General features: G+C 41.5%; 1 protein-coding gene across 1 annotated transcript; it reads right to left on the bottom strand.

Annotated features, from left to right (window-relative positions):
- Positions 1 to 1,441: 1,441 nt before the first annotated feature.
- On the bottom strand, positions 1,442 to 26,348 carry clcn1b (chloride channel, voltage-sensitive 1b). Its single transcript, XM_080039716.1, has 23 exons — positions 26,283 to 26,348; positions 16,664 to 16,892; positions 14,861 to 14,992; positions 14,555 to 14,683; positions 14,328 to 14,461; positions 13,831 to 13,908; positions 10,171 to 10,249; positions 8,094 to 8,219; positions 7,473 to 7,557; positions 7,264 to 7,365; positions 6,762 to 6,846; positions 5,453 to 5,608; positions 5,263 to 5,332; positions 5,060 to 5,170; positions 4,548 to 4,761; positions 4,308 to 4,441; positions 3,939 to 4,120; positions 3,774 to 3,843; positions 3,596 to 3,678; positions 3,271 to 3,318; positions 3,047 to 3,151; positions 2,296 to 2,382; positions 1,442 to 1,998 (listed from the first exon to the last, which is right to left on the bottom strand). Exons 1-23 carry the CDS (start codon positions 26,331 to 26,333, stop codon positions 1,504 to 1,506), a joined length of 2,985 nt encoding a protein of 994 aa, XP_079895842.1. The 5' UTR covers positions 26,334 to 26,348; the 3' UTR covers positions 1,442 to 1,503.
- Between the last annotated feature and the right edge of the window lie 150 nt (positions 26,349 to 26,498).

Here is a 26,498-nt window from a genome sequence, read left to right as displayed (position 1 = left end):
GGATTTATTTGTTTTTGAAATGAGGCAGTGCGACTGCTGATACCGGCGTACACTCATGGCACTCACACCTATGCATGCTTGTTTGGACGGTTGTCACAGGACGGTTCTTCCACGTGGGTCCCCTCCCCTCCCCCCTCTCTTTCTCCTCTTCTGTCAACAATTCTCTCATTTCTTCCCCGTTTCTCCTCCTTTCATCTTTCCCCCTGCACGACAGAAGAACCTCCAACACACCTCCTCCAGCTCTTTTAACCTGTCTCCTCTCATTTTCCTCTGGTGGAGAAAGAGCAAATAAACAAACCAACAAATGGCATTTTTTTGTGTGTGCATCATATGTGTGGATATATCTTTACCAGGGTGTAAATAATTAGATTCTCACATGGTCCCCCCTCGTCCCTGGAGAGAGCCTCGACACCATGTGACGTGTCTTTTTTTATACCCACATTCTCAGGCCGGCTCATTTGTTCTTGTCAGAAGAAAAAAAAACAGCAATCACTGAGGAATCCACCATGTCATGCTTTTCCAAAAAAAAAAAAAGATTCCTCTCAAGTCCTTATGGGGGATTTTATGCCAGGAGAATATTAATGATGAATTCTCAGAGACAGGCTTCATCTGCAGGGACTGGCTGCTTATTTCTTCAAGCTCGCACAGGATTCACAGACTGAAACACACCGTTGACCTTCACAGCAGAAACATGCTTATATGCTCAGAGATATTCTCGTCTCCGGTCTGAATGCTTGGGCAATGACACAGCGATATTTTTTAAAAAACATTAGTCAGTCGGTTCAGACTGACTAATGTTCCCAACAATCCCAACAACTAGTGTGGATGGATAGCCTCGAAAATATGACAGCGTGACTGTAGCTCGTTTGTCTCATTTGTCTTTTTTGTTGTTGTTGTTGTTGTTGTTGTTGTTGTAACTAATTAAAATAAACTAGAAGACAATTTTGATATTTATTATGTTTAAAAATTACAGACCGGTAGTAATGATTTTAATATTTACCATACAGCAAATATATGATACAAGTAAGGTATAATTTTAAATTGACTTCAATCAGTAAACTTTAAATGACCTCTAGGCCAAAATCAATTCATTCTTCATCAATATATTATTTATGATCATACAATTCATTGCTGTCAGTTAATTTTTGATCAAAGGTACTTATAGTCATTAGCAGACATTGATATATTATGCACAGCTACATTCAACATTTCCAAAGATATGGATGGACATTGAACATTAGGGATATGTAGGACTGAACATGTTTGTCCCGTCTTTGAGAGTGAAAAAGTGAGATTGTCGTATGAGTAGAAAAGAAAAGAAAAAAATCCTGCACTACAAGTATCAGGAGATTTGTGTGCACCAGCTCGTCCCTGCTCGCCGAGAGCTGAATGTCTGTGCCGGTGAGCCCCGACTCCCTCCACCCAGACAGTGGCTCTGTCTCTGGGGAAAAGGAGTGAAATGAAAAGTAGGTAAAAGTGAGTTTTTTCCCTCTGAAAGGCGGCCTATATGGGCTCGTCAGACTCCTCGCTTTCCCTGTCTTGCTCCTGCAGGGAGGCTAACGTGAAAACAGGAGGGCTGGCTGGGGACACAGGGGGGGAGGCAGGAAGTGAATGTGAGGTAGAGGAGGTAGAGGGCGACACAGGCTCCTGTAAGGCCTGGTCAGTTCTTCTGGTGGTGGCTGAACCTATACTGGTGCCCCCACCTCCACCTCCACTGCTGCTGCTGCTGCTGGGGGAGGAGGGAGCGTGGTCACAGCCCGGAGCTCCTCCTCTGGAAGATGGCACCTTGCCTCTGGGATCCTCCTTGGACTCCATCCTCAGCAGCTCCCCCTCCCTGCTGCTGCCCTCCCCCCACAGGTCCCTGTCCCGGGTGGGGGAGGACGGGACGGAAGAGGGGGGCTGGTGCTTCTTGGCTTTCCTACTGGCATCTCTGAAGCTGGCCAGAGGGGGACGAAGCCTCACTCCGCTCCGGGTGGAGCCCTCTATGGCTTTCTGCAGCTGTTAGAACACAGAGAGAGAGAGCGAGAGAGAGAGAGAGAGACAGAGAGAGAGAGAGAGAGAGAGAGAGAGAGCAGCACATCAAGCAAACAAATATGTGTTGAAGTGACAATGCAGGATCCGGGGAGATGAGTGAATGGAATAACCGCGTGAATCAGAGCATAAAGCATGATGCACCCTGTGACAGAACAACTGCCCACAACGGGAGATTGTCCATAGTTGCTGTAGTGCGGCATTATGGGATCAAAACCAAGAGAGGGGGAGAAAACATGCAGAAAAATAAAAAAGTGACTTTACCTCTTTCAGGGCCACGACACCCACCAGCTTTCCAATACTGGTGACATAGGCGTGACTGAGACCCAGCAGGGAGAACAGAGTGTGGGTCTGAGTATGAGAGAGAGGACATGATCCAGTCAGTGTTAAATGTATTGTAGTGTGACAGTTCTCTGCCCGCATGGCTGCACTGTATGTGGCCATGCTGCAAAGCATGAGTCATAGAAATTCAGAATTCAGGATCCTAAGCTGTGTGGTTGTGTGGACAGAGAACAGGCTGCAGCATTGCTGTATGCCTACATTAACATATTTAGTTTACTGTCCACACTGACAAAAATGACACCTATTGAATCAAAACTCACACCTCTATAAGCTTGGGTAACTCACAAGAGACTAATTAAATAATAATACAATTTGAAGCATCATAACTTCTATCTAGAATGGGTAAAATGCCAAAATCACTGGATCCTACATTTCCCCTGATGCAAATATTTCACCATTGTCTGCTGATGTTTTGAGAACACAAGATTTTAACTCTAGCTTCCTATTAAAAATGTGATAAAACACTTTTATCCGATTTGTTGCAGAGATATGACAAGATTAATACCACTGTGTGTATGCTTTTAAAAACTACAGACAGGACAGCCTTAGCTTAGCTTAGCATAAAAACAGAAAATAGGGAGAAACAGCTAGCCTGACCTCACTTGCACCGCTAAGCAGCAGCAATAAGTCAGTTCCTTTCAGTACATACATTATCTTTTGTATGTGATGTTACCTTGTGCAGAGACGTTCTCTCCACCAGCTGAAACGGGGAGGGATCTATACGTAACTGCTCCATGTCGATTGGTTTACCCAGCTCTTCCTCTTCCCAGGTTTTGATCTGCATCAGCCAATCACAGAACAGAGAAGTGACTAAAAAGAGTTTCAGGATATTCACAAGGATGGTTTGATTGTCTAAATGATTGTCGGCCGTGAGAATGGATCAATACGGTTCCGTACCTCCTCTGGGGACATGGTGTCAGTCAACGACGTAGGGGCCTTGGTGTCCTGGGGAAAAGAGGGGGGACAGACAGATGGATGGACGGTTGGTCGGTTTGATAAGCTACATACATGAAGATGAAATAATGACGTCTGTGCTTTCATGCCATCATTGCCCGCAGCACGACATGTCATCTCTTTTTATGTATGCATCATGTCATTGCCCTCCCATCACATTAGCGAGGTTTGACTCCAGCTGCCATATTTGATTGATGTTGGCGTCTCTGAGCTGTCAGTGCCAACTCGACAGCAGCTTTCGGGGTCAAAGTGATGAGTATATCTGTACCTGTGTTTCAGTCTGGCCTGACAAAGACGTGGAGGAGAAGAGTCTATGGAGGGCCGTCCGGACCGACGGCAGCTTGCGCTTGTCTGCGGACATGGTATGGCAGCACATGTAAGACCACAGAGGAAGTGGCATATGATGGGTGGACTTGTCTTTGTGTGCAGATGAAATGTCGTGTTACCTGAGCCTGTGTGGTTGATGGAGGGCTCCTGAGGTATGGGGCCGTTACATTCTTCCTGTACTGGAGCAGTCTGCGAGCACAACACATTTGGAATCGGAATTATATCTTTTTCTTAAGCTAACAGGCTAAATCTTATTTATGTAATTTATTTATTTATTTTCCTACCTTTTCTGCGCCCTCCTCTCCGCCGTCCTCATCCACAAAGGTGAAGGACTCCCAGCTGACTTTGGAGCCCTGGCCTGGTGAGCTTTGACCCGTTTCAAAGGCTCGCCTCTCTGGTGAGAGCAACCAGTCTAGGATGGCTTGAAGCTCTGTCCTCTCTATGGAGCCCAGAAGAATCATGGATTCTGCAGAGAGAGGGGTTAAAGGATATTTAATTTGCTTCCTTGCTGGGAGTTGATGAGAAGATCAATACCACTCACATGTCTGTTTGCTCAATAGGAAGCTACAGCAAGCAGGGGTTTAGCTTAGCTTAGTACAAAGGCAAGAGGGAGACATGAAGAACCGGCATGATGATGGTGTAAGTCACTCAACCTTTAGAGTCGACAAGGGGGATGGTTTTCAGAGATGAGTTCTCTAGCAGATTGTTCAGTTCTCGATAGGTGGAACGAGCGGACAGGAACTTGACTTTGCGTACCATGATGTCCTCCACAAAGATGTTGTACTTGCTGGGGATGCAGAGATACTGAGAATAAAGACCTTCAGCCTTACGATGAAAGTTTTACGGAAAATTAAAAACACACAAAACCAGAGTTCTCGTTGGTTTAACTGTACCTGATGTGCCCAAGGGCCAGCTCAGGCAGGTAGGGCAGCTTCTTCACCTGGATGATGGAGTCGTAGAGAGAAGGCTGCAGACCCTGGGCCACCATGTTTGCTAGGATCACTGCCACCATCATGGGAAGGATGTGGGAGATTTGACCGGTCAGCTCGAAGCAGATTACTGCAGTGGAAACCGTATGTGTGACAGCCCCCGTCATTGCTGCCGCACCTGGCAGAGGGGCAGAGGGGAGGATATTAAGTTAGGGTCAAATATTATTCCTCCACCTGATCCCTTTGTGTCTGACACATATTTAGATAGTTCGGTTGTACTGTTTAGAATGTAGTGAAATACAAAAATCACATGCCCCAGCTTTAAGTCAAAATAGTGAATCAACATTTTAGAACTGAGGGGAAAGTGGTCCAGATTGGTATATTGGGTTGCCATATTTAAATTTCTACAAGTCTTCAATTAATCTCAAGAGGCCGATGGAAACCCGAATGACAGCACCAAAGTTCTTGAGACTGACCAATGACAGCGTAACCTCCCGGCAGGATGCTGTAGACAATCCCATCAAAGAGGATTCCATTTGGGAAAAGAGTGGCCATGATCTCCCCTACCAGGCGACCAAAAGCAGCTCCTTGAGGAGAGAGATAAGACACACGCTGGTGAAGACAAATAGCACTGGAGCTCAGCGGGAGATACAGCGCCCACATTACAAAATCCTCTTACCTAATATGAACACTGGCATAAAGGCACCCGAGGGAATGGGCATCGTAGTAGAAACTGCTGACATCCAGAACTGCAGCACACAAAACAGGATCAGGGTAGGATCAAGACCAATCCCAGAAGGTTTTTTCCCAAGCTTTCGCACATATTTAATATTTCAACACCTCCTGTACACAGCGGGGTGGAGAGATACCTTCATGACGCAGAAGAGGAGGAGGACGACGAAGACGCTGACATTAGGATGGAGCCACGCAGATGAGTAACCCAGGCCCGGTGGGAAAGGAGCTCCTGAGATTTTGGTCCAGGTGTAATTATCAAACAGAGAGTTGATACACTCCCTGGGCATCAGCTACCAGAAGGGCCAGACACATAAAGAAGCTGACTTTTCACAAAAATACTGTTATACGTGCAGCATTGAAAAACTTTAACTGGACTGGAAAAGGGCAACATTTATAAACCCGAAGGTCTTCATCAGGCAATTGGTCAACATGAAAAATTACAAGGTATTGATATAAAACTGAATGTATCTGTAACATAATAAAACATTTTAAAAAATCTGAATAGTTTAACAAAGAAAGATAAAATCACAAAAATTAACAATATTTTTGATTTATACTGTATATATGTTTAACTCAAAAGAAGGGTCTTTGGAAGCAAAGCAGTTGTTAGGATTTAATTCTTATAAGCAACTGAACACCTAATTGTGGAATTGAATTACAAGTTATATCATTTCAAAAACATGATTTTGCTGAGTTGTATATTGAGACATAAAACACAAGTGGCTAATATCCAGGTTGATTGTAATAAATTGGTAATTTGTGTTAAATTCACATATGAAATAAATACATCACAACAATTGGGCTACCAAAGATCAGATTTCTGTCCAATGGGAAGATTTAAAAAAAAAAATTAAATTACCTGTTTAAAGAGACCAAAAGAGACATTTTAGACCACATACATTTTTCATAGATAGTTCTTAAAATATCTACAAAATTCTGTCAAATTAAAATGTAAACAGTAAATTTTAAGTAGTGGTTAAATCTCCCGATTTGGTATAAAAAGAGATATGTACATTGCACACAGATTCAAATCAAAACGGTGGGCCTTTATTACCCACAATGCTATTGGCACACAGTCCAGTCAGAGATTCAGGTGTGTTATGCTAGTGCCATCTAATAATATAGCCTTGAGTGGTTGCCCCAGGCACCCCTTTGGGGCCAACAATGATTATTATACAATTTAATTTACATATGCAGTAGTCCTCCTCAGAACCTGTAAACAGACTTGTGCGGATGTGGAAAAGAGTTCCCCTTGAAGTTGCTTATAAAATTCAAATGATTACGGCCTTACTTTGCATCTATATTGCAGGATAACAGGAGAAGAAAAAACACACAATTCAAACTTTGCTGACCTCATAAAACCCCACCTTCTTTAAAATGTCATTAATATTAATGAAGGACATCAAAAAGAAGTCAGAAAGCGTGCGATTGATTCAGTCTAACCTCTCCAGCCATAAACTGTCCAAATCCAGGAGGAAACGTGAAGGTAGCGATGATGAACGTCACTGCTCCTGGATAGATCAATCGACTGCACAAATACAAACACACATCACGTCATTACCAGGAAGCCCAGTGTATTCTCAGAAACCTACAACATGGCGCCTGTAACAGAAATAACCGTCTCAGTGATTGCAGGGCTCTCTGCTGCTCCCCTCTCTTTAATGGTGGAGGCTAATGTTCCCTGACTGCTGAGTCTCACAGGATAAGTGAATCTCCACATTGAGTGAATAACTGGCTCTAGAGTTGTTAAGGCTTTGCTTCTGTCCTGTCCAGTGTTGTGAGACTAATGAGTGCGGAGATTTGAGCTGAGATACATTAGGAGGAATTGGGTTTGAATGCACAAATGGTTTGTATTCTTTGGAAAAGTGTCTGTTTTTTCAAAATGGCTGTGTTTTTTTAGCCGAGGGCAGCAATGATCCATGGCGTGTGTGTGCTGGGATCTCACTGTTTGGTTAGGAAGCGTACGAGCGCTGTTGGTCTTCTCATGAAGAGAACCACCTGTCTGTTCAGGTAGACGAAGAATGCCCCCAAGAAGCCACATGAAATCCTAAAAACATTTGAGAAACAAAATGAGAATTCTAAATATGTATCGAGAGAATACATGATTGATATGACTATTTCTATAGCAGAGGAAATATTCACACATCTCCTGACCCTATTATTGCAAATGCGGGCAGCTCCTGCAGGTCAAAGGGGAAATCCATCCGGAAGTTAGTTTTGAAGAGAGCTGTGATTGTGACTAGAGAGAAATGGAAATAGAAATGTAACAAGGAAAAATATAAACATCAAACAATAGTCATCTCAATCTCTCATAGCTGTGCTAAATATCTTGAGTTTGAGTTTCATTTATATGTTCAAATAAAAAAAGGATTATGGTGTGCAGCAAGAAGAAAAAGGCCAAACAGGGGTTGACTGTAGTTCTTGAGTTCTGCATGAATCATATTAAACACAGTATTATTCACAATGTCAAACCATAACAATAACATTGTTCTGTAGGACTTTTAACCTTCATGACCTTTTATTTATACACTCTGGACTAGTCCTGTGAGTGTTTTATTATATGGTGCTAGTGGATTGTGAATTGAATAATTTTTGGGCTGACCTTAACCATTTCTGGTTTATCTCAAGGAGCAAAGCAAGAAATTTTACTTAGCTGTCATATTCAGCTTTCCATAAATGCCTGCTCAGCAGTCTTTTACAACAGTTTGTGTGTGTGTGTGTGTGTGTTCGTGTGTGTGTCTGTGTCTGTGTGTGTGTATGTGCTCTGCTTCTCACCAGCATCCTTGTTCCAAACAGAGAGCACCCTGAATATGAAGGCGCTGAATGTGGCGGCAAAATATCCCCGCCAGTAATTCCTCACTGCAAAGTAGGTAGACGTGACCTCAATACTGAACAACACCCCTGGTGATGGCAAGGAGAGAGAGAGAGAGAGACATTTTAGAGGAGAGGAAAAAACAGAATGGATAGTGTGAGCATTGAGAGAGGAAGAGAGCAGGGTGAGAGAAAGAGAGGGAAAATGAGTTAAATAAACAGAATGAGTCCAAAAACACTTGAAAGCTGAAGCCGTATAATTGTACACAACAGGAGAATCACAGGGAGTCAACATGCACACACACGCACGCACACACACACACACACACACACACACACACACACTCACTCATTCACCCACTCGAACGCACACACGCAAACACACGCAAACACACACACACACACACACACACACACACACACACACACACACACACACTGAGAGGGTATAATTAGCATTTGAAGCAATAAAATAAACATCAGAGCTAGTGTTGCAAAATTCCGGGAATTTTCAAAGTTGGAAACTTTCCATGGGAATTAACGGGAATTTATGGGAATTAACGGGAATTTTGGGAATTAACGGGAATAAATGGGAATTTACTAAATTTAAAGCAAACCAAATGCACTAAATCCTTCTAACTACCGGTATGTAATTTCAGTCCTAGCAAATCTTCTAGACTGTAAAAAGCAGTGTTTTCAAATAAGTTTTATAGTATTTATGAACATTTAATTTCAAATCTGATTTTTTTAAAGCTTATTGAGACACCCAACTTAATATCATATATTGATTTTTACTAGACCAGGTTTACAAAGGCTTAAACAGTGATTTTAAATATAGTTGGGGAAAATATATTTGAGCATAAGCTTGACTAAAACAACCAGAATTCATGCATGTACACATGCAAGTTGCTGCAGGGGTACTGAGGCCACGCCCCCTACATGCACTGTGCATTCCTCCATCACATGGGGGGCAATTTACTTAATTTATTGAAAGGGTGGGGTCAGAAATATGTGTGATATTTAACACAACATTCATATTTTTGTTGTTCAGTGAAATTATTGATTGTTCATAAAATAATCAAAACTTGATAAAGTTCTACTTACAAATAAATCTGTTCAAATTTAATGTTTTTTTTATTGTATTATTTTGCATGGATGTCTGCCTATGACCAAACATAGTGTTTATATGTTTAGATTTATGTTTGGATATGAAAAAAAAATCATTTAAATTACGGCCATTTAGTTCATTCCTATAATTCCCTATTTTGAATATTCCCAAAATTCCCGAGCAAAAGTTCCCGTGGAAAGTTCCCGGAAATTTACCGGAAACTTTCCACTCCTTTGCAACCCTAATCAGAGCCATCATAAAGATACAGAACAGAAGATAAAGTTGAATAAATAATACTATTTAGGAAGTACCAGCAACAATGAACAAAAACTTGTGATTAAATAAATATTGTATGAAGCATTGCAATGAATTATGACGTCATGTGCAAATCAATGTATTTTTCTTTCTACATAGACAATAGCCTCTGAGCAAGACGGCTCCTACTCAAACGAGGCTAATGTCAGGGCTTGACAAACTTTAGGGGTTTGTGCCTGTTTCACCTCTGACTGGTTGGAGGTGGTCAGATGTTTGCTCTTTTTTTTTTTACCTGTGACCACACCCAACAGTGATGTCACAAGATTGTGAAAAACAGCTGTAGATCATATCAGCGAGGCGATGGGTTTAACCAATTTCAGCAAAAATCAGAATTTCATGGAGTTATTTCAAGTTTTTTTTTGAACAAGTAAATGGGGCTATATAAAATGGTATTGGTCTGAAAAAGCCACTATGGGTCGCACTGTACTCTTCTATGTTGTCTTAAGACAAGCAGCTGTAAAATTAAATCAATACATATTTGAAAGAAAAAGTAAATAAGACTAAGAGCCTGATATGCTGTGCTACTGACACATTTCAGATGGAAGTCAGTGCAAATGCAGCTTCAGTAAAATATTGATCCAGAACATTGCATGAGCCGGAGGGAAAGTTGTACAGTACCTCCTAGTGGAGTGCCGAAACAGCATCCCACCCCCACGGCACAGCCAACAGTCAGAATGTCTGTGTAACCATAGGGGTTCTACTGACACAGAAAACAGAGAGGGGAGAAGAGGAATAAAACAAGAGGGTAATAAAGGGGGGAAGAGAGAGAGACAACAGGGGGATGAAAGGTGACGAGGAACGAGAGCACCAACAGAAAGACAAGACGGTGAGTTGGGGAAAGAGAGAATATAAGATCAAGGTGAAGAAAGAGCACATGATGGGGAACCACAAGGGGAGAATTGACAGAGAGGAAGCAAAATGGATCAAAGTGAATAAATAATGCTCTGTGAATTATGATGATGATGAAGAAGAGAGGGTAGAATAAATCACATCAAGAGAAGATGAACCAGAGGATGCACATGCCAATTACGGTAGACAGACTTCAAGGAAGCATTTAAGCAATCAGGAAACAAAAGTGTGTCTGGTCACATTATCCTTAGAGATGGATTACTAGCTGATCCCAGACCCGAAAGCAGAGCAGACATAAAATATTTCCATTGATCTTTTACTTGACCGTGAATTATGAGGTTCAATGTAACTTTCTTCTGATCTCACTCTCAGCAGATAAAGTAAATACCTGTATTTCCCAATATGTTGAACTCTTCCTGTAAACTAAAATCCCAGGCTCAGCTACAGTATGATTCAGTTTAAATTGTAATGCAGAGCGCTGGCCTAAGGTCAGATTTAACCTCCAGGTTTGTGTTTTTGATGCTAATTCAGGAGGACAAAGCTAAACGGAGACCTGTGACCAAGCCGAGTCAGGGGTATAGGAGGAGCAGGGCGAGACTTGCCTCCAACAGGGGCAGCGAAACAGGTGGCCACTCCCACGGCACACGCACACACCAACAGGTCCTGGTTATGGGTGCCATTCTGGGGTTAAGGGTCGAGGGTGGAGGGGGCGAGCAGGGATGAATGAGAAAGCAGAGGGGAGTGGAGATAGAGAGAGAGCAAGGAAAGTGGGTGGGAGACAGGGATATGGGAGAGGTCACTGTTAATACACATGCCAGACATTACCATCACACTATTAATACAGTGAGACACAAACACAGATGAGGTGCGAGGGGGCAAGCCAAAACAAAGACACAAAAGGGAGGGAGACAGATGCGAGATGGACAATAGGCACAGGATTCCCACTTTCTCTTTAATATCAAATTCTTTAACCTTTCACTTAATTTTAAAGGTTGACTATGCAACATTTTCAATTAAAAACTAAGGGCAACGGAAAGTAGGGGGAGGGGCGGGGGTGGGGCTTAGTCTGAATCTTGTGTTAACAAAACAAAACCCAACAAATGTTACTATGTTAAAATATAGCTAAAGGTAGGGGGACTGTGCAGATAAACACACAACCACATATTCTAGCGGGACAAAAGTGATCATCGAGAGGGATTATTTTTGTCTGACTATAATTTATTTTATTAAAATAATGCATGGTGTTAGCCTGGTAATCCAGACCCATATCTAGAACGATAGAGGGTCTGGCCCCGATCAATAGTAATTCCCAACTCAAGGGGCGGCTCCGACTCGTGCATTTCAAATGCCACTGCACGCAATTGGATAGCACTACAACCAATCAGAGCAATGAACAAGGTGACATCGTTTAGCAAACAGAGTGATTGCGTTGAATTAAACTTTTGCCGTGGTCGGTCGGCAAAACAGAACATACCTCTAACTTGCTAATGAAAGATTTGAGTGCCGTCTTCTAAATTGTAAAGGGTTGAGGTCAAAGCATAGATAGCATATAAAGAAAGCTGTTTCAAACTCAAACAACATATCCGCAGCCATCTTTGATGTTTACTATCACGGCTTCAGGGCCGCATGCACGTCACTGTCGTCATCCGGTTACGTCCGCCCCTGAGCACGCCTGAGCACCTTACTTAGGGCTCTGGCCCGCCCATATCAGAAAGAACAATTTGATTGGGAGCGCTCAGGATTTCTTGACATATTTAATGAAGTTCATTGGAGAGTGTCCAGACCAACAGGCACAGCAAATTTAATTGGCCAGCGCCTAGTGGCAGGTCTGGATTTCCAGGCTAGCATAGTGTGCCTTCAAGGACTCAAAGTTGGACGTCTAGCAAACTCAAACATTGTAGAGACCTCATTAAGAATTTAAAACCTCTTCAAGTAATAGTTTAAAAAGTTGTGATAGAAGAGAAGGACTAGGACTGTGTAGGGGTTACCGGGGTTAGTAGGCACACTTTTTACTCTAGTGAGAATTGCTCATCACAAAAACATCTTTCAATAGTCATTCCTACATTAAATTGAAGCTTAAGGTGTTGGCTTTAAATGTGTATCCCTGTCATTTTCCAACTTATTGTAATAAAGAAGTTTTTGACACATCAAGACACTCTGACACATTGTGACAACCAAACCCATCTAGGGGTCAGTTGTCACACTATGGGGTTGTTTGTCCCGATGTTAACCTAATGGGAAAAATCTTAAAAAGAAGTCAGAACTAAATTTTAAAGTTTAATTGCATTGTCAAGTTGACAAATAGGCCTAAATAACTTAATGTATCTTAACACAAAATGAGCAAGGGAGACGAACAGGAAACCCATATTATGCAAAACAGCCATGTAACAACATAAAGAACAAAACAAATAGGTCTAACAATAATAGCCTACTCAACTCAACTACACACATTCATTATCCAAGTTACAGTGATGGCAAATGTAGGGTCTGCTCAAGGGATGCACTGGGTCGTTTTGGTTTTGTTGCCCTTTTTTCTTTTGCATGCTAGCTGCTTTTTCCTTCTTTATTATCTCCTTCTCTGGAGTGTCAGTGAGGATACAGCTTGACATTTTTCTTTCGTTTATGGGTTCCTTTCCTGGCTGCAGCCTTTGGATAACATGTGACAACCAACCCCAAATAAAATGTGACGACCAACCCTAGCTGGGCATCAAAGCTCAAGGCTTACAACCAACTAGTTCACTAGCCAATACAAATCTTAACTATAGTTTCCCTTCACACTTTTTAATAAGGGTATCAAGTGTTTTGTTATAAACCCATTGTGTAAAAGCCTAGAAGAAAAATACTGAGGAGCTAAATATTTTCAATTTGACATGAAAAACACAAAACGTCCTCTCCTCCAAATTCAGCATCTTACTCCAAAGAGGACTATGTAGATGACCCTTTTATCCCAATTCTGCATTTCCATCCCAAAATTTCAGAGACAGCGCCTTCTGGTGCCGAGATATAACATGTGTGACAACTAACCCGTGTGACATATAACCCCGTTCTCCCCTATTATGCCAAAACAAAATAAAAAAAGATAAATGGAAATGGAAATTATCACCAAAGTCATAACTTGAGACCATGGATATCTTGTTTAACCTTGTTGAGACATGTCAGGCTGGACCAAAGTGGTGGACCTACTGACAGGCTAACACATGTTGCCATCCCTTGAGCCTGGTCACTAGACCTGCTGAAAACCAAATCTGCTGATTTTTTCACAGAAGTATTTTTAGGGGCCTGTGTGGGAACCCTGTAATTTCGCAAAATACAGCAACAAAGCAAAAGCAAAAACTGCACTCAACATCCTTATTAGTGCATTAACTGTGATCAGTGAGGAGATGAGACTTATGGGAAATGCAGTCTGTTTTGGTCAGGGCCTCGGCTTACCTCATAGACTCCAGAGAAGATGGACATGAATCGACTCAGCACTGCGGCACAGATACTGGCGATGTGGACAAATGGACCCTGGAGGTGATGGGACACAGATGATCGAAACGTCATGATATCAACACAGACAGACACTGCATATTGTTTTTAAAATGGGGAGTAAACTAAACTAGGACATATTGTATCAGAACAGATACATCACGGTGTAATAGCTGGATGTGACAGCTGCCCCTGCTACTTAAATGCGGGAAAATGAATACACTCCTTTTGCAGTGGACTTGAATAATTTGCTTCAGTCCCGTGAGAGGAGGGAGAGAGGAAAAACATGACAGAAGATGATTTATTATCCTCCAAGCTTTGAGAAAGATTAATGGAGAAATAAAATAAGAGAGGAAGGAGGATGATGATAGTGGTGCTGCTGGATCAATGGAAGGCGATAGATATACAGAGGTAAAAATAAATAGATTGTAAAGAGATGAAACGGGGGGTATGTTTACTTCTTTGCCCACTGGCATCCCGCTGCCCAGGCCAGCAGTCAGCCCGATGACTTTAGCTACGAAGGCTTTGAGGGTCAGATACTCCTTCAGCACTACACCTCTCAAGATGGTTTTGAGCTCAGGAATACCAGAACCTGTATAAAAAAAATAGACAAAGGAGGTAGAAAGTGGGGGAAAGCAGATGCTGAGAGAGGATAACAGAGGCTGACAGGTGATGGAGAGCTTACCGATGGCCTGTGGTGAAACTAGGTTACAGAAGAGCGAAGAAAACATGATAAGTATCATGGGATAGGTAACCCAGGCGAGGTACTGAAGTGCCACGTTCCCTTTAAGCTCCCCGTACATCCACTTATACGCTGAAAGAGAAAAAAAAAACAGAAATAGAAAGACAAAAGAAGGCAAAAATAGTGCACTGCTCACAGGAGTATACATGGAATAATTACTGACAGTAGAAACCCAAATCTGTTAGGTTCTTTTCTCAATCTGCACATTTGGACAGTAATAATCTCCATGACCTTGGCCTGTGGTGGTACCTTGCAGGCTCTTGGCGCTGGCGTAGTCCATACTCCAGCTGACGAGAGCCATAGTCAATCCCAGAAGAACCAGGAATATCCAGTCCTCTCCCATCTTGTTCACCATGTACCTCCGCACACGAGCAAAGCAAGCTGGGGGCCGAGAGATACAATTATGATCCACCTTGAATCCATTAATCACTTTTTTAATTACTGACAGGTAGTAATTGTAACATTGCCTGAGAGGTAATCCATTAGTGTGGTTACAGTGATGATGCTCACACACTTGTTCACTGGTAGCAAACAGATAGATGTGATCAAATAATTTTAGGTAAAAGTAGAACCACCTCAGCGTAAAAGTGCTAAACTGTGCTTAAAGAGGTTTAAGGGATGCAAATCCATAAAGTTGTCGATTTAGAGAGAGAGAGGGCATGGTCAAATTTGACGCAGCACAAATTGAGATGTATTGACTTCCATTCGATTGGGTTGAAACAACAGATGTAACACCAATAAGGTCAGCCGTGGCGGAAGATTTTAAATATTCTGCTGGGAAAACACATAAATTAAAAAGGTATTTTTATGCCGATTCAAGACTTGATATATTTAAATTTAATTTGATTACCTTTAGAGATATACTGTGTTTTAAGCTTTTTCTTTCATTCCAGCAGGATGTGGAGGATTTGAAACAGCTCTTCAATAGAAAAATATAATCTACAGTTCAATGAACTTTGTTTTTTGTTTTTGTTTTTTATTAAGCTATGAATGGAGTATATTTTGGACTCATGACCTCAGTATGGTGTAAATCCTGACTACGGCCCTTGTGTAAATCCATGCTCTCATGTTCAGTGTGGTAGTCGAATTAAACGAGTGCATCATGTTTTTACGAGCTCATCGTGTTGCATCTAAAATCATATTGTGCAAAGTAAACAGTAACTGATGCCGTCAGAAAAATGCATCTCTCCAGAGTGCATTGTGATAAAAGTTTTACAAAAAAGAGAAACCAAAGTTAAGTGCTATAGTGTATTTTGCTGTTGTATTTAACCCACATAGGTTATTTTAGTCTAACTTTATAATTAACTTAAAGGCCTACTTCACCGGTTGGAATATGAAGTTGTATTGAACTCGGAGATCCTATGAAGTATAAATGTGCAAAAAAATATGAAATGGGATCATCCTAGCCTGAGAAAAGGCAGAAAGAGTGTTTTATGGTCTCACTGTCTAACCCTACATTTTTCTTTCTGTGATGTCACAGAAAGAGAATACACCTTCATATTCCAACCGGTGAAGTAGGCCTTTAAATGTTCTTGCACACTGACATTCTAGTTTTCAGCCTTGTAGTGATTCTGTTCATTTCTACCTATGTTTCCTGGTTACCACCTAAGGTGCCATGATAACCACTTAAAGGTGTAGTCAGTGATTCTGGAGAATCTATGTTGTCAAAACCACTTTTTGTCAAAATCAGTGAATATTTTCTCACTATCCGTTACCTGTCTGGTATTAATACACAGCCTAGGCTCTGTAAACGGGCATGTTGCTAGCTAAGGTGGACAATTTTGTTTACATACCCTTTGTTTACATAACCCTTTACAGAGGCTAGGCTGTGTATGAACACCAGCTTTTTTTCAGCACACACACAGCATGGACAGGGAGCTGATCGTGTGGAAATATTCATTGATTTGGATAAAAAGCGATTTTAACAACAAGCTTTCTCCAGAGTCGCTGACTCCACCTTTAAAGCATAGAAAATATCACAGTACATCTTCTTTGAAAACTTTTTTTGTAAAACATTGTGAATGTTTTTAAGTGAGGCTGTAAAAAGTCCACCTTGACATTTGGAGTAGGGACGAGGCTTCTTGGTGGAAGAGCTGTGGCTGAGATGCGACTCCAAGGTCATAGGGTGGAGATGTTGAGGGTGATGATGCCGCCGGCCGTGCCCTCTGCGGCCGGCGGATGTGTTTTCCCCTGCCTGTCTCCTGCATTGTCTCTCTGTCAACAAACGGGCGGCCTCCCGTCGGGCACAGTTCCCCAGCTGCTCCCTGTACTCACCGTACAGCTACAAACAAGAGGACACACTGACAATCACTGTGAAAACCAATAGTAGCAGAAATCACATGTTTCATGGGCTTCGCAAGAAAGACAGGAAGAGGAGGAGAAGAAGGAGAGAAGGGAAAGGAAGGAGAAATACCTCTGACAACTGAGAAGTGGGAGAAGGATAAAACTAGATCCACTGTGAAGAGTCTTGAGATAACGAGAAAGAGAGGGGGAATGTGCGCCGTGTGTGTAAGGGATACACACCAACCTGAATACCCTGGCAGACAGAAATAGACAAAACGGGCATGGAGATAGGAAAAACCCCTCCCTGAGAGGAGGCAGGGGCTGGAGGAGGGCCAGAGGAAGAGATCCTGGAAGACAGAACATTCCACATCTTCCCCTTCCCACTACACGTGCACTTTACGCCTACAACCAGAGACACACATTCATACACACACATGCTAGCACTTGCTAAGAATACAAGACATGTTATCACTTTGCACTTGTTAAAAACCGTAGAAGCTGTAAAATACTGCGGATCCAGGTGCGGGTATGGTGTGCAACTGAAACCTACGGATCACATGTGTCCCACCACACAGCAAAGCAAGGAGCTAAATCATGAGAAGGGGCTGGCTGCCACACATTACTGTCTCATGTTCACACAGGAAAGGAGAGCTGACTAGTTTAACCACAAGGACCAGGACAGAAGGAAAACCCAATGATCATAGACATAAATGTGCAACACAGTACCCACACAGAATAGCCGGTCTAAGATGTCTTTCTGTGAGATTTTCTTCAGTGTTCGTGCACGAAAACACACTCTCCCTACCTGGTCCACTGTAATGCATGAGTCACCACAACCACATGACAAAGTCACTGATAGAGAAGTCTATAACTAATACATGAATCCACCACATGGCAGGTGGCCAGCTGTGCCTAAATCATGTAGCAAGTTATTTTAAACCTCACCAAACACAGAGAGCTACAAACTAGCTGTTACAGAACAATGATGCAGCACTAACAGTTTATACAAGCCCTTGATGCAGTTGTTCTTATGCAAAGACCGGCTTGAATAATATCTTCCATTTGTTTATTTTAGCTTGGTTTGCTGCCACAATACAGATGTTTGTCACTATAAGGGAAAGGTAAGAATGCGGAAAAAGTCTAAATCCCAGACTTTAAAGTTTGTTAAGGAACATTTGTGATAATAAAACCCACCTGCCATTACCTGGTCCAAATGTTTTAAATGTTCATTCATTCCTCACGATTAATTCATGAAAAAAAAGATTAACAAAACAATTTTTTTTATAAGAATCCAAAGCATTTTCTTTTGTGTTTCTCATGTGTAAAGGCACATAGGATCATTTTGATAATTATATAGAAATAACAATAACCAAATCATAAACACACACTGCAATTTTTGCAACTGCTTTCGATTCATAAATTATTCCATATTATGTATCCAGGAATGGCGTTAATTCTTTCAGGTAATAGACTAGTCCGCTATAGGGTCCTACTTGATAGAAATAAAAAAATATGTGTAATTACTGCATACCCTATGGCACATTATTGTAATCTTCTTGTAATCTTGCACATTATCTTAATCTTATGTACATATATCACCATCTAATATGAGAGGCACAAACCTCAAGCACAGTCACACTGCATCTTACACAAACACCCCAATAAAACTAGGATTAGAATAGAGAAGTCGGTTAAAATATGTATGCAAATCCGTTGAAAAGATCAAAGACACAGAAGACAAGCTGTGATTATAAAAAAAACGAAATAAAAAAGTATCACCCTCCACTCCCTGACTGAATAAAGCGTTTGGTCCTCAGGTCTTTTACCTGTTCCTCATCAGTTGTCTTTGGCATGATGTAGCAGCAGCAGCTCTGTTCCTGCTCTGTCTCTCATGTACACTCTAGACAACCCCACTACCACCACCACCACCACTGCACTATACACATTAACACCAAAGCAGTCATCCATCAACATCATCAAACAAGCGCTGTGGGACCAGGCGCCATCAAAAACCAGGGACAGGGACGACAGAAACCTTGGCGTTGTTCACATGGAGGGAAAGAGATAAACATTTTACTTCTCATGGTGCCATCTGTCCTGCCACAACAAATAGGGCGACAAGAGAAGAGTAACATATTGTCTTTAGGTTTCTGAACAGCGTCCCCTGTGTGTTTGAGATGACATTCAAGTTACATTTATCAGAGTCCTAGAGTAGCCTGAATTTAACTGATCTCAAATGGATAGTGAAGTCATCTCTATACTCACTTGACCGTTTTAAAACAGTACCTTTACTTATGTGGTAAGAAAAAAGCTAGAGTCCTCATTGAAATATGTAAAGCTGCATTTTATAATAAATAGTTCTATGTGAGTCAATAAACATTGCCTGGCTAACAGGTTGCTAATTGGAAGCCAATGACAGCCCTGACCATTGATCATAGATTTGTGTGTAATGCTTGTAGCTCCTTTGTTTGGGAGTGTGTGTGTGTGTGTGTGTGTGTGTGTGTGTGTGTGTGTGTTCTCTTTTTACCTGCTAATGTCTTCTTCGTTTCCCATGTTTTATAAATGTATTTTATTTTTTTTTTTGCAGGACATCGTTGTTATTAATATAAATAAATAAATAAATAACCACAAAAACTACTCACAAAAGGCTAAGAATACCATTTCCTTATACACCGTCAACAGCTTTGTATTGTATTCAGGGACGTTGTTAGGCTTCAGCTTCAGACGTTGTTAGGCTTCAGCTTCCCTAAAATGTTTTCAAGCAATTTTTTTTACAAACAGAGCATATATACACCATACACTCATATACAGAAACAATAATAGGTTAAATAATATTTAATATTTGGGGCGACCGTGGCTCAGTTGGTAGGGCGGGTCGGCTAATGATCCAAGGGTTGGCGGTTCGATCCCTGCCCGGCCACCTGTGTCATGGTTGTTGTGTCGTTGGGCAAGACACTTCACCCACCTTGCCTGGTGTGAATGTGCATGACTGCTGTATGTTTGAGGTGGTGGTCGGAGGGGCTGTTGGCGCGGAATGGCAGCCACGCTTCCGTCAGTCTGCCCCAGGGCAGCTGTGGCTACTACTGTAGTTTACCACCACCAGTATGACTGTGTGTGAATGAATGGAACCTGGAACGCGCTTTGAGTCCTTCGGAAATAAAGCGCTATATAAATCCAATCCATTATTATTATTATTATTATCAATATAATATTATCTATGTATCCGTTACTTTTTAACACGTCTAGGCACAGAGATCTTTTTTTTTAGTTCACTTGAAAGCGCCTTAAGTCGGCAGATACACATGTTTGTTTACTGTGTCTGTGTGAATTGATCAGTGTACTTTCTGCAAGCGGTAAGAACATGTCAGTAAACTAAGCCTCAGAAAGCTACCTAGCTTCTTATTGTAAAATAATGAGTGAACTAGTAAGTTAAGCCCTCTGTCTTCTTCAGACACAATGTTTAGCCAACCAGCCAGAAAGAGAAAGAAAACCTGGGATCTCTTGGGAGCTAAGCCCCCCGTCTTTAAATCTAAGTGACTGCCCTGATTGTATTAATTCATATTGATTAATGATAAATAACTAAAAACATCATTGTACTTTAGAGGTTCACTTGAAATGTAATGTAGTACTGTAACGATTAGCTGATAGGAAGGAAATGACCAACTATTTTAATAACCAAATAATAATTTACAACGATTCACCAATATTTGAGGATTTTCTCTATTTTAAATCATTAAGTAATTAAATCATTTAATCATTAAATTAAATTAAGTAGCAAACGGAGCCAAGCTACTGACAGCGTGAGAGAGATACTGAAAGCTCTGATTCATTCAAGTCAGCTGGCTTCGCTGTCTCCATTTCTCAACCTTGTGTTTACCTTTGTGTCATCTATGACCTTCTATGCCACGCAGGTCATAAAAATGACATTGGTGACCCCCCCCCCCTTTCCCCAACTTTCACACGCTTTTGAACATGTTGCTGCCATTGTTTTTACTCTCTTACTGTTGAATGACCTTCCCACTCCAAGTCAACACCAGAGGATACTGTATCGCACTTATTTACTCAGTCAGATATCCCCCTACCTTCCCTTGTGTCTCCTGTACTTTCTGTCTCTGTCTGTCTGTATGTCTGTCTCTGGACACATGAAAGTAGTCAGGCGTTACTGCACAGTTTAGACACTCGCACCGCTCATTATTAATTTCTGGTTCTCTACTGTGAAAAGCTTTTAATGTTGTGCTTATTTTGAGGCTCACGGGATGAAGAAAATGGAAAAATGCAAACAACAGCTCCCTTGGCTGTGTTAGGAATACAAAGCCTGTTACATTTTACTGATGAGCTGTCAAAAAGCTTTGAGTCTGCCCTGTACCAGCCGGTTTTAACAAGGGACTATTACTGTACAACACCATGAAATAAAAGAGCGAAGAAATGGCAAACAACACAACAGAAACAAGCTTCACAGAGAGAAATAGAGGCAGAGCTTCAGCAGCAGCGAGAGCTGCTTAGTAGACAGCGAGCTTGAAGGGCAGTGTGACATTGAGAGTTAATTAAAAAAATAATAGCACATTCCTGAGTCCCTCATGAGAGGGAGTCAGCACTGCATATTCATAAATATCTATGTGTGCATGTGTGGGATCTTGAGCATGAGGAGTTTGTGTTTGTCTGTGTTTATCAGTATGCTAAATTCATGATGTTTGTATCTGTGTATGTGTGTATGGGGTGAGGCCTAACAACAATATGGCCCTGTCCCATTGCACAAGGTTAATGATAAAATCTGACCTGTTCACTGACGGATAGATCAGGAGATTACCCCCCCCCCCCCACCTCCCCTCCCCCAACACACACACACACAACACACACACACACACACACACACACACACACACACACACACACACACACACACACACACACACACACACACACACGTCTCCGTATGAATACAGTAATTAACAAGCACAATAACATGTCCATGCCTTAACCAAACTGTCATGTTCTAATTAAGGCATGTCTGCGCCGCCAAAAGAGAAGTATAAACCAAACTGTAAACTTGCATGTGTTATGCATGAACCCACAGTTCAACTTTACACTAAGTGATTCAGAAAACAAAACAAAAAGCTGCAGGGGCCTTTTCATCCCTTCTAAAAATGGTTAACATGTAATAAGTTATGTCACAACATGAAAATTTAAGGTCAATAAAAGAACAGTCAGAAAAACTAAGTAGCCTTCTTCTATCCCTCTTTTAGTCAGAAAAGCATCAGTTCTTACAAGGAAACTGGCCCAACTTCAGAAAAAAAACACTTTAATATGTAAGATTTTAAACCTTACCAGAAATTGATCTATATTGAGAACTGTCTCAAAAGTGTTGATCCGCTCCCTAATTTTTTCCATCTTTGGTCCTTCAAGTTGTTGCCAACTTTCTTGTGCGTCCTGTCTTTGTCTCGCATCTGTCCTTTCATAAGGGGACAGACGCAGACTGTACCTGCTACTACCTGTCTTCATACAGTGCAGCAACTGACAGGTATGGTCAGTGTGCACGGGCATATGTATGCACGCGCACGCACACACACACACACGCAAGCACACCCACACAGAGGGCAAAGCAGTAGAGGTTAATAGAGACAGTTCGGGCTTGACAATAAATTGTCAGCAGCTCTTAATTCACAAGAGTAGATTCTCAGTGAGGCGGCCGATCAGATTCCTGAAGCGGGATCATGAATGACAACAGGCAGTAAGGACTCAAGCTTAAGGTATGAATATAATACCTGTTGACTGAGTGGAGACCATATATAACCACATCAACATAGTAATATTAATACTGTACTGTACTTTAAATGCCCCCTGCATGGATAACATGCTTTGCTTAAGCCCAGACCGGACTCTGGTACACTGCAATAGCCCGGTGTCCTATACCTGGTGTTTTCCTGTCTTTTACCTGATACATACTCTGTTCTTTGACTCTGTAATTCGGTTATTTGAGCTGTGCTCTTCCTGCCATGATATGACAAATTGTCTGCTGTGAAAAAGGCCTATTACATGGTCAGCACCTTAAACCCCTTGACCACCAGGGCACTTGCAATGCTATCAGTTTTAAATTCTTACTTTGTTATTTCACTATAACATTATCATCCTGCAAATGCAAATCTACAAAATGTCCACAAAATTACAGCATTTTATATTAGTGGAATCAACTTTTATTTTTCATTAAATGATTTTCTAGATATGAATCTAAAAGCCAGAAAACAACATTAAAATGGTGTTCTGGGCGATCATTATCCACTTTTAACCTTGAGATGCTTTTCTCAGTATATATCCACACTTTGTTTGTTTCCCTATTTGCACAGCTCATTAAGGTACAAATACAAGTCCTAGAATGCCCAAAACGATTTTCATGGGCTTTCTCCTCTACACAGTCTCACCTCCGACTGAACTCTTGTGCACAGCCCTTCACCTTTCTTCCCTCGATCTTCCCCCTGAAACTTTCCCTCTCACCACCCCTTGTCCCCCATCCTTCCAACCCCCCACCCCTGAGGTGAAACCTTACTCGTGGGTAAATTTAGCAGCAGTGTGACCCAATGTTCACTGACACACTTCTCGGCACCTCTCCCTCTCTCACGCTGTTTGTCTCTCTTTCGGCCCATCGCTCCCAGGAGGCCTGTTGTACAGACAGATGGAGGGCTTTAACCTTAACGCAAAAAAGCAATGACAAGTTATTGACATGTCTTGGCAACGTTCACAAGGCTTTTCATCTTGTAACTATTAATGTGACTCCTAATAGTTTAATTATTGCATTATGGACACCTCTGTAATTAAAAAGACACTTCAAGTGACTGTGATATAATATGAAATATAAGCCCCTAATCGTGTGCATACTGGTCATTCCAGTCTCTGAGACACTTGCCAGGTAAATATGATCCCTTTTAGTAGCCTAAACCATTTGATACTAATGAGATCTGTTTCCCTGCTGTTGACATTCTCCTGGGTCGAGACTCATCTCCCCAACAACCTCAATTTTAACCACATCCATCAAATAAATTGTAACGCACAAGCAGCCGTATCAGAGCGAGCCCAAACACACAGTATGTAAACACAAACAGCGACCTGTTCTCACCACCCAACAGGACACAGGAGTGTGTCTGTCGGTGTGACACAAGTCCACAGAGAAGGGAGCTTCCTCTTTGTTAAGGTCAAGGGGCAACAACAACTGTGTAACTTGGAAGTAGTTATCACATTTTTACAGACACAGCAAGCGATCATTTGGTGATTTTACAGGTCAAAAGACCTAGGCCTACAGTGTAAGTATAGGCTTTTCATAAGTCGGTAACGTAACCATTTATTTTATGGGTACTTAATTTACAGGCAATTTCTTAATAATTTCTTAGAAGTTTCCTGAAGAGCACCATGCAAAAAGGGACTAAATACAGTAAAATAACATGTTGTATCCTCACACAATGTTGACACCAAGTGTATCACAAAAAAAGTAAAAGGTAACCGAACTGTTGCACCTCTGTACCAGTTGTGCACGAGATAACACTTATTTATTTAAAGGGGAAATCAACGCAGTGTTGAATTTTCTGTCTACAATTAATTACTACATACTTTTAGATGGGGCACACCGGGTCAGCTGAACATTCAGAAATGTTCAATTTAACTACAAGCTAAAAACAATTCAGCACATGTAGATGTAGAATTTTGCAATGATAAATGAATAATCCTATATCCGCTAATGCTTTGGAGGGCAACATAGTAAATTAATAATTAATGAGTAATAACTTCTCTATTGTAATTTTAATTTGTTTTTTCAAGGAAACTATCTAGAAAAAAAATATTAGGAAATGACAGACCTGTAAAATAGAGTATTACCTATTCCTCCTATCATAACTTGATCAATTCATAAAATCTTGACATATGTTTAGTTTGATTCTTATCTCATTTCTCTCAACCACATTCGATTGTGCAAACCTAACTTTCACAGGACTTCATTTCAGTGTGAAGCAGGGCCTCCCTTAGAAACAATAGTTAAAAGTAACTTAAACACCTACACATATTTTTATTTTAACCTGTATTCCTTTAGGGAACCCTGAAAACGCAGATATCTATTTTACCCAGTCAGCAACAGTGTGCATCTGCGAAGACTTAAGCCGACTAAAACTATCAACTCTGTGATATCCCGCTGCTGATCAATAAACAAACTATATCAGGATGATCTATTATAAGCTCTACACATAAACTCCACAAATCCTTGAGGGCTCTAATTTCCTCTCTCCGTCACACACACAGACGCTATCCAAGCTTTCACACCTGAGAGACGTGGGACTTTGCAGAGAGACATTAAGCCTGTAAATGGTGTGATTAATTGAGATTTCTTATTTATATCTGACCCGTGGGCCTTTCCCCCCGAGGGGATCCACCAGGGCTGGGATTTAAACATTTGCTTTGGGCGACCGACTCAGGGGAGAAGGAAAAGGCACTGTCACTGTTCCTCCTCACACACACACCCCAGCTGCTCTTACCCCCAGTAATTCTCTAGTCTTGCAACACACACATGCAACTCTGCAGAAAATTACTTTTCCAGTGAACACACAATGCTTCAAATCAGTCACTGAAGAAAGAAACAATCTGATGCCGTGAGTCAGATGACCAAAGCAGGTTTGATTGGATGAAAACATTAAAAACCAAAAACATTCTACGGCAGCCATGATGCCCCATGCAGCGAGGAATGACCATGTCTCTGCATGAGCATTTAAACAGATGAAGCTGGAGGATATTGTGACATGCATTCATCTCAACACGTACGTCTAACCTGTCTGCTCAGGTTTCCCCTATATAGGTATTTATATCCTCCAACACATGAAAACAGCAATGACTTTACAAGGCGGCAGTTTGAGGAGTTCAGATAGAAGATATTGCAAAGATGAAAAATAAACATAAAGATACAATCCGGGCAATTCAAAAACATTAAATAACATAATTATAATACAAATGCAAGATTTCAAGGAAGAGATTAGAGTTTGAAATGGAAATAAATAATAAAATCCTTGATTATTGCAGACTATTGCTGACTTTCCATTTATCGCCTTCACTCAGTGTTTCGTGGTGTGAAACCAGCGGTGACTGTGAATGTGTTTCGGGGCGGCACAGATCAACCTGACATTAAGTTGCAGAACTCTTGTTCAAGAAGTACATAAAGGAGTAGAGAGAGAAGTGAAAAGTAGAGGGTGTATCATTTACAGAAAGTGAAAGGGCGGTTGGAAAAGAGTGAGGGACAGGTGGGTAGATGGAGGGGTGAGGGAAAAGCAGATGGAGGCACATGACAAAAACACTTCCAAGGAGAGATAGATGGGACAGCAACACGCGCAGGTGGATAAAGTAAGATTTGGGAAAGACCTACCAGGGTCTGTTGGTATCGCAGAGCCTTCCTTTGCGACGCATCTGCAGCCATTGACACGCTGTCACTAATCCAAAAATAACCTCGCTGGACACCCCAACATTTCCAGTGGCGTGGGCAACACCATACACACTCTCTTTTAGATTCACACTTGATGCCGGATCAAGAATAAAAAATCAAACATCTTCTAAAGTTTCTCCCTCTCCTGTAAACTCAATC

The sequence above is a fragment of the Ammodytes marinus genome (assembly GCF_949987685.1).
Source record: "Ammodytes marinus genome assembly, chromosome: 13".
Classification (NCBI taxonomy): Eukaryota; Metazoa; Chordata; class Actinopteri; order Uranoscopiformes; family Ammodytidae; genus Ammodytes; species Ammodytes marinus.
This window is presented reverse-complemented; position numbering and strand designations above follow the sequence as displayed.

Bases quoted from the DNA above. Each gene is read 5' to 3' on its own strand.
- clcn1b (XM_080039716.1), bottom strand. From the start codon at position 26,333: ATGGCTGCAGATGCGTCGCAAAGGAAGGCTCTGCGATACCAACAGACC. The intron at 14,684-14,860 runs GTACCACCACAG...TTTCTCTTTCAG, and splicing joins CAGCGCCAAGAGCCTGCAAG to CGTATAAGTGGATGTACGGG. The intron at 5,609-6,761 runs GTTAGACTGAAT...CCCTTCTGGTAG, and splicing joins GACAGTTTATGGCTGGAGAG to CTGATGCCCAGGGAGTGTAT.